Source organism: Terrapene carolina, unplaced genomic scaffold, assembly GCF_002925995.2.
Source record: "Terrapene carolina triunguis isolate 2854851 unplaced genomic scaffold, T_m_triunguis-2.0 Scaffold51129, whole genome shotgun sequence".
In the NCBI taxonomy this organism is placed as follows: Eukaryota; Metazoa; Chordata; order Testudines; family Emydidae; genus Terrapene; species Terrapene triunguis.
The window spans coordinates 1-6,801 of record NW_020715480.1 but is presented as its reverse complement, the minus strand read 5'-3'; the positions used below and the strand labels follow the sequence as shown (position 1 = coordinate 6,801).

The 6,801-nt window shown below is 71.3% G+C and overlaps 3 protein-coding genes across 5 annotated transcripts; 1 reads left to right on the top strand and 2 right to left on the bottom strand.

The window, feature by feature from the left end:
* Nucleotides 1-7: 7 nt before the first annotated feature.
* On the top strand, nt 8-1,244 carry LOC113405824 (large proline-rich protein BAG6-like). Of its 3 annotated transcripts, none has more exons than XM_029914434.1 (3): nt 8-32; nt 653-799; nt 1,096-1,244. In XM_029914434.1, the coding sequence occupies exons 1-3, from the start codon at nt 12-14 to the stop codon at nt 1,189-1,191; spliced, it is 264 nt and encodes an 87-aa protein (XP_029770294.1). In that variant the 5' UTR covers nt 8-11; the 3' UTR covers nt 1,192-1,244. The 3 variants fall into 3 exon arrangements, with proteins under 3 accessions (XP_029770294.1, XP_026502868.1, XP_026502869.1); XM_026647083.2 differs by lacking the exon at nt 8-32 and adding an exon at nt 106-141; XM_026647084.1 differs by lacking the exon at nt 8-32 and adding an exon at nt 449-472.
* A 954-nt stretch (nt 1,245-2,198) lies between these two features.
* On the bottom strand, nt 2,199-3,629 carry LOC115271576 (protein PRRC2A-like). Its single transcript, XM_029914436.1, has 6 exons — nt 3,601-3,629; nt 3,401-3,499; nt 3,132-3,326; nt 2,964-3,043; nt 2,787-2,880; nt 2,199-2,371 (listed from the first exon to the last, which is right to left on the bottom strand). The coding sequence occupies exons 3-6, from the start codon at nt 3,324-3,326 to the stop codon at nt 2,237-2,239; spliced, it is 504 nt and encodes a 167-aa protein (XP_029770296.1). The 5' UTR covers nt 3,401-3,499; nt 3,601-3,629; the 3' UTR covers nt 2,199-2,236.
* Nucleotides 3,630-4,356: 727 nt separating this feature from the next.
* Nucleotides 4,357-6,716, bottom strand: LOC113405823 (protein PRRC2A-like; the record flags this gene model as incomplete). The annotated part of the gene is made up of 8 exons (XM_029914435.1): nt 4,357-4,379; nt 4,479-4,546; nt 4,625-4,748; nt 5,282-5,453; nt 5,636-5,863; nt 6,168-6,253; nt 6,370-6,505; nt 6,601-6,716. Coding segments are annotated over 7 exons (866 nt in total), but the record flags the coding sequence as incomplete, so codon positions are not given.
* Between the last annotated feature and the right edge of the window lie 85 nt (nt 6,717-6,801).

The window sequence follows — 6,801 nt, the reverse complement described above, 5'->3', positions numbered from 1 at the left end:
ACCTGACGGGAATGCCGGCCAAGCGCCGCAAGGTGAGCCCCCTGCCTGCCCCCTAAGTGCCTGCTCCCCAGCTGTGCCCCTGGCTTGCCCCGACTGCCCAGCAACACCTACCTGACGGGAATGCCGGCCAAGCGCCGCAAGGTGAGCCCCCTGCCTAAGTGCCTGCTCCCCAGCTGTGCCCCCCGGCTTGCCCCGACTGCCCAGCAACACCTACCTGATGGGAATGCCGGCCAAGCGCTGCAAGGTGAGCCCCCCGCCTGCGCCCCCGGCTTGCCCCAAGTGCCCAGTGACACCTACCTGCCAGGCATCCTGGCCAAGCGCCGCAAGGTGAGCCCCCCCGCCTGTGCCCCTGGCGTGCCCAGTGACACCTACCTGCCAGGCATCCTGGCCAAGCGCCGCAAGGTGAGCCCCCCAGCTTTGTCCCCGGCTGCCCAGTTCCTATCTGACGGGAATGCCGGCCAAGCGCCGCAAGGTGAGCCCCCCGCCTGTGCCCCCGGCGTGTCCCGACTGCCCAGTTCCTATCTGACGGGAATGCCGGTCAAGCGCCGCAAGGTGAGGCCCCAACCGTGCCCCTGAGCTGCTAAGCAAGGGGCAGCGCACAGGCCAGCCCCCTCCTGCCTGCCAACCGCGCTCTTCCTCCGCTGTCCCCCAGACCATGCGGGGTGACGGCCCCCAGCTGCTCCTCTCCGAGGCCGTCAGCCGCGCCGCCAAAGCCGCCGGCGTCCAGCCCCTGAGCGGCAGTGAGAGCCTGAGCCGGGAGCTGGCCGAGCCGGCGCTGCAGGAGGGCTACCGGCAGCAGGTGAGGCCCCCCTGACCCCCAGCGTGTTGGCCCCCCACCCCTCCCAGGGTCCCTCTAGCACCCTTCCCTGGGTCTTCCCCATCCTGCCCCCGCTGGGGCCCACCTGGCACCCTCTTCCATGGGTCTGCCCAATCTGGGCCCCCCAGGACCTCTCCCAAGTTCTCCTAGGGGGTCTGCCCCAGGTGGGGCTGCAGACTGGCTGCCCAGCAGCAGGGGAGCCCCCTGGGCCCCCACCAATGGGTCTCTGGGGGGGCTCCCCCTGTGTCCATGCTCACCGCTCCCCCACTCTCTTCCAGCTCCGTGCCGACCTCCAGAAGCGGCTGCAGGAGGATCCCAGTTTCAGCCCCCAGCGGTTCCCCAATGCCGACCGCGCCTTCGGGGATGAGGCCTAGGGCCACCTGTGCCTTCCCGCCCCCTATTTATCCCCTGACCCCTGTCTCCAATAAAGCTGCTTGGTGTCAGGCTGCGGGTCCTGTCTGTGCCGGGGGGCTGGTGGGGGGGACTCTTGCCCCAGTGACTGAGGCTGCTGGTCCCTGCAGAGGGGGGTGAGCGCTGTCTGTCTGGCCCCAGGGGGAGCCCCTGCCCAGCTCCCTCCCCCAAGGCGCATAGATGGGGGGGGGTCCCTTGGGGCAGGGCAGGGCAGGAGAATAAGAAAATCTTCTGCTCTAGGGAGCAGGGCCGGTTTGTTTACCTGCCGGCTCGGTTTGCAGCCACCGGGAGTGACCCGCCAGGGGGCTTTCCCTGGATCACTGTGGGCAGAGCCGGTGGCAGAGGGATCAGGGATCAAGTTGATCCCCTCTCCACTAGCCAGGATAAATCAACCCCTGCTTGATTAATCGATCCGGGTGGGGAAGCCCTGCCCAGCGTGATGGGGACGGACAGTGAACGAGAGGTCACCCAGTGCCATTAACAGGCAGCAGGTTTAACACAACCCCAGGTGCTGTTAGTGTGGGGAACTCCTCGCCACAGGATGTTGCGAAGGCCTAGAACAGGGGTCCATCCCTGGCCTCGCTCTGCCTCCCCCACTCACTGCCCTGTTGTGTGCAGCCCCTCGGCTGGGGATGCGATGAACGGACACCTGTAGTAGCCCCAGCCCCGCTGCCCCCAGAACAGACCATGAACCACAGCCAGGGGGTCCACAGCCCCCCCACGTTTGCTTTTAACCTTTTATTCATTTTTTTTTTAAACAGTTTTTCAGTTTATTTTGTAACAAACCTGCTAGGGCCCCCTGCCCATCACATATATTTACACACACCCAGGCAGGGGACCCCAACTCCTGCCCCCCAAAATTAATTCAGGTGAATCAAAAACAAACCCAACTCCAGTTACATTCAGTGGGGCGGGGCAGCTCCGCTCTCACCCCTGCCCCCAGGGGACTCCCCACTCACTGAGGGGGAGGGGGAAGAGGGGCAACCCCCACCCTGGCAGGGGGCCGGGCTAGCGCTGGTGGGCGAGGCCAGGCTCCTGCTTGTCACTCTGGCTGGGGGGCCGGCGGGCGGGGGGCCCCTCACGGGCTGGGGGGTGGCGCTCCCAGGGCCTGGGGGTCCAGCAGAGAACGTCCGACGGGGAGACCTGGGGGGAGGGAGAGTCAGACACAGGGTGCAACTTACCCCCCCACGTGCATATCGGGGCGGCACCCCCCCCAGAGGAGAGAGGCCCCAGGGGCTGGATCGGGGCAGCGCCCCCCCAGAGGAGAGAGGCCCCAGGGGGGAGAGGCCCCAGGGACTGGATCCGGGCGGCCCCCCCCCCGGGGAGAGAGGCCCCCCCAGGGGAGAGAGGCCCCAGGGGCCGGATCGGGGCAGCACCCCCCAGGGGAGAGAGGCCCCCCCCAGGGGAGAGAGGCCCCAGGGGCTGGATCGGGGCAGCACCCCCCAGAGGAGAGAGGCCGCAGGGGCCGGATCGGGGCGGCGCCCCCCCAGAGGAGAGAGGCCCCAGGGGCTGGATCCGAGCAGCACCCCCCAGAGGAGAGAGGCCCCACCCCACTCACCGGCAGGCCGCCATCCGGGCGCTGGCTGCGGCTGCCCCCTGCGTAGCTGGATCCTGGGGCCCGGAGGCGGGAGCTGAAGGGGCCCACGCAGGCTCTGTGGGGGGAGAGGAGAGTAGGTGAGGGGGCCCCGATGGGAGGGGGCCCCCCTGGAGCTCAGCCCCCCCCGCTCCCACTCACCTGCCCACCGCTGGGGCTCGACCCCCAGGACTGCTGAACTTCCGGTACTCGGGGAAGGGCTTCATCTCCATGGGGTGCAGCTGTGGGGAGAGGGGGGCAGGGGTCAGCCAGGGCTCCTCCTGCCCCCCACCTCCCTGGGCCAGCCCCCCAACCGGGGCCCCTCCTTACCTCCGTGCGCCCCATGCCATGGGGGAAGGCGCGGACGGCCGAGGGGACCAGGCGCCCGGCCAGCTGCCCCGGGGGCCGCAGGGCCGGGGTGACGGGCACCAGGGGCAGTGGCGGGGGGGCAGCTGGTGCCCCCTGCTGCAGGGAGCCGAAGTTCACCACCGGGGGCAGCTGAGACTCCACCATGGGCAGCAGCATCTGCAGGGGGGGATAGGGGTCAGCGCATGGGGCGGGGCCGGGGGCGAAGCCAGTGAGCTGGGGGCGGGGCTCACCTGCTGGGCGGGGCCCGGGCCCTGAAGGAAGCTGCTCTGGTTGGCCTGTGGCAGGGAGCCCGGGTAGAAATCCGAGGGGGGGTTCAGCTCCTGCCGCACCTGGGGGGGGGGGGAGGAGGAGGAGGAGCCGGGATCAGGAGGCGGAGCCAGGCACAGGGAGCTCCGCCCCCTTCTCCCCCCACCCCCAGAGACCCCCGTACCTGGAGCAGGGGCTGCTCGGGGCCCAGGGGGGCGGGGGCGGAGGGGGGGGCTGTGGGGGAGGGGGGGGGGCGCCTGGTAGAGCAGCCCCGTGGCCGGCAGCTTGGCCAGCTCGGCCGCCTGCAGGGCCGAGAACTCCACGTACTGCCCCTTGAGGGCCACCCCCGAGAGCAGGGCCGAGCCAGGCAGGACGGGGGCCGCCGGGGAGCCGGGGGCCGGGCCAGGCTGCAGGTACAAGTGCTGGGATCTGCGGAGACAGACGGGGTCAGCGGGGACGCGGACGGGAGACGCGGCTGGCTCTGGGGCGGGGCAGGGGGTTGGTTATCTGGGGACCCCTCGCCCGACAGGCGGGTTGTTATGGGGGGGCGGGGGCTGGTTATCTGGGGACCCCCTTGCCCGACAGGCGGGTGGCTATAGGGGGGCGGGGGCTGGTTATCTGGGGACCCCTCCCCCGACACGCGGCTGGCTCTGGGGCGGGGTGCGGGGGCTGGTTATCTGGGAACCCCTCCCCCGACACGCGGGTTGCTATAGGGGGGCGGGGGCTGGTTATCTGGGGACCCCTCCCCCGACAGGCCGGTGGCTCTGGGGAGGGGGCAGGGCAGGGGGCTGGGCACAGGGGGACCCCTCGCCTGACGCTGACACGCGACTGGCTCTGGGGCAGGACCCCTCCCCCGACAAGCTCTGGAGACCCCCGCTCTGCTTACCTGTACGGATGCAGCGAAGGGGTCCCCGGGCGGAAGCTGCCGTTGAGCTGGGACTCCACGGGGGGGCTGGGCACCTGCTGGGGGGGGCAGAGGGCGTGGGTCAGACAGAGGGCCAGCCCCCCCCGCCCAGCCCCCCGGCCAGCCCCCCTGCCCCGCCCCGGCCAGACGGAGGGTACCTGGGCCACGCCGGGCTGGCTGCCGTAGAAGAGCTCGGGGTAGGGCCGCTGGCTCGGCCCCCTCTCACCTGCAGGGGGAAGCAGTGAGCAGTGAGACCCCAGGCCGGCCCCACGGCCCCCCAGCGCCCCATGCCGCCCGCCCCTACCTGAGTACGCCGAGGGCTCCGCGGGGGGGCAGGCGGCCGGCCCCAGGGCCAGGGCTCTGGGCTGGGGGGCCAGGCTGGGTCTGGGGGGCGGGAGCAGCTCCCACTCCCGGGACACGCCCACCAGCTGGGGAGAGAAGAACAGCAGGTGAAAAGCGCCCGGCCCCCTCCCCCGGCCAGGACCGGACCCCGGAGTCCTGGGATGCCCCTCCCCCTCCCGGGACAGGACCCCAGAGTCCTGGGACTCCCACTCCCCCTCCCCCTCCTGGGACAGGACCCAGGAGTCCTGGGATGCCCCCTCCCCCAGCCAGGACAGGACCCCGGAGTCCTGGGACTCCCCAAACCCAACCCCCTCCCAGAGCTGGGACAGGACCCAGGCATCCGGGCCCCTCACTCACCCCCTTCGTGAGGCCCGGGGCTGGGGGCTCCTTGCCAGGTTTGTTGCCCTCGCTCACAAGCAGCCCCAGGTCAGTGTCCTGCGGGGACAGGAGCCAGGTGAATAGAACCCAGGCGTCCTGGCCCCCAGCCCCCCCAGAACCAAGCCCTCTGGCTCTAACCACTAGACCCCCCTCCCCTCCCAGAGCCAGGGGAGAATCCAGGCATCTAGGCTCCCATCCTCCCGCCTCGGGTCAGGACCCAGGCATCCGGGGTGCTGCTCACCTTGTCGCTGGCCCCGAACTGGATGGGGGGGCCAGTGCTGGGGGTCGCTGGCTCTGGGCCGGGCTCGGGCCCCCCCCCCGCTCTCTCTGGCCATCTCGGCTCGCTGGGAGCGCTCCGTCCCAATGGGGCCTGGGCCGGGAGGGGCCCGGGGGAGAGCCGGGGGGCTGCCGGCCTGCTGGGGAGGGGAGAGGTAAGTCACGGCCCCCATCCCCACACCCCAGCCGTTCCAACCCCCCAAGCCGATCAGCCCCCACCCCAGCTGTTCCCCCCCAAGCCGATCAGCCCCCACCCCAGCTGTTGTCCCCCTCCCCTGCACCATTCCCCCCCCCTCCGGGCCCCAGCCCCCACTCCTACCTTCTTGTCCTTGTGAGGGCTGGTGTCGTTGGGCGCCGGCCTCCTGCCCTGTTCCTGGGGCGCAGCCCCCTCGGCTCCGGGGGCCACGGACTCGGTGCCCCGTGTGCCCCCCACGCCAGGCTCAGGGGTTGCCTTCAGCCCGCCGTCGGGGGAGCTGCGCTGGCTGCAGCTGGCGGACGAGACCTGGGAGTCGCTGCTGAGATCCACCCCGCTGTCCGACTGGCTCATCTGGGGGGGTGGGGGGGTTAGGGGGCAGCCCAGACTGCCAGGGGACAGCGCCCTGCTGCCCAGCCCCATAGAGCCGCCCTGGGGCAATGGGGAGCCCTGACTGCCCGGGGAGAGCCCCCGACTGCCCCCCGCCCCGCCCCCTGCAGCACAGCCCCTAGCGCCGCCCTGGGGCCATGGGGAGCCCTGACTGCCCGGGCAGAGCCCCCTGCTGCCCCCGGCCCACCCCCTGCAGTACAGCCCCTAGCGCTGCCCTGGGGCCATGGGGAGCCCTGACTGCCCGGGCAGAGCCCCTTGCTGCCCTCACCTCCGTGCTGACGACGTCTTCAAAGGCATTTAGCGGGTCGATCCAGGGCTCCACGGATCTGGGCCGGTAGCTTTTCCTGGGGGCACCTGGGGGGCAGAGCTCGGGTGAGGGGATCTATCAGCAGCCACCCAAACTGCCCCCTGCCCCCAGAGGAGGACCCAGCACCCCCAGCGCGACTGGGTCCTGCCCCTCAGCTCCTTACTGGATTGCAGCCGGCTCCAGATGTGGGGCGCCAGCCCCTCGGAGGAGCTGCTCCTGCCGCGCTGGCCCAGGTGGGCACCCGGGGGGTCCTGCTTGGGTCCGGGGAAGCCGGGGCTGTGGGAATAGCCCAGGGGGTCCTGTGGGGGACAAAGAGGAGAAGTGTTAACGCCTGGGGGGGGGGGGGGGGGCGCTTGGGGGAAGGGCCCCCCCGGTTCCCACCGTCCCCTCTCACCTCCTGCTTGTGGGGCCGGTCCCGGCGCCGGGGGAGGAAGCCGTTAACCCCGGGGACGTCGCCCAGGGCCCTGGCGCCCGACTGCAGCAGCTGGGCCTTGGCCAGGAACAGAGGCTCTGAAACCGAGAGGTGGGGTCAGTGTGTCCCTGCCCGCTAGGGGGCGCCGGCTCCCACCCAGCCCCACGGGCAGGGACTGGCTGG

Bases quoted from the DNA above. Each gene is read 5' to 3' on its own strand.
- LOC113405824 (XM_029914434.1), top strand. From the start codon at position 12: ATGCCGGCCAAGCGCCGCAAG. The intron at 33-652 runs GTGAGCCCCCTG...GCTGTCCCCCAG, and splicing joins TGCCGGCCAAGCGCCGCAAG to ACCATGCGGGGTGACGGCCC. The intron at 800-1,095 runs GTGAGGCCCCCC...ACTCTCTTCCAG, and splicing joins AGGAGGGCTACCGGCAGCAG to CTCCGTGCCGACCTCCAGAA.
- LOC115271576 (XM_029914436.1), bottom strand. From the start codon at position 3,326: ATGCTGCTGCCCATGGTGGAGTCTCAGCTGCCCCCGGTGGTGAACTTC. The intron at 3,044-3,131 runs GTAAGGAGGGGC...CTCTCCCCACAG, and splicing joins ATGGCATGGGGCGCACGGAG to CTGCACCCCATGGAGATGAA. The intron at 2,881-2,963 runs GTGAGTGGGAGC...CTCCCCCCACAG, and splicing joins CGAGCCCCAGCGGTGGGCAG to AGCCTGCGTGGGCCCCTTCA.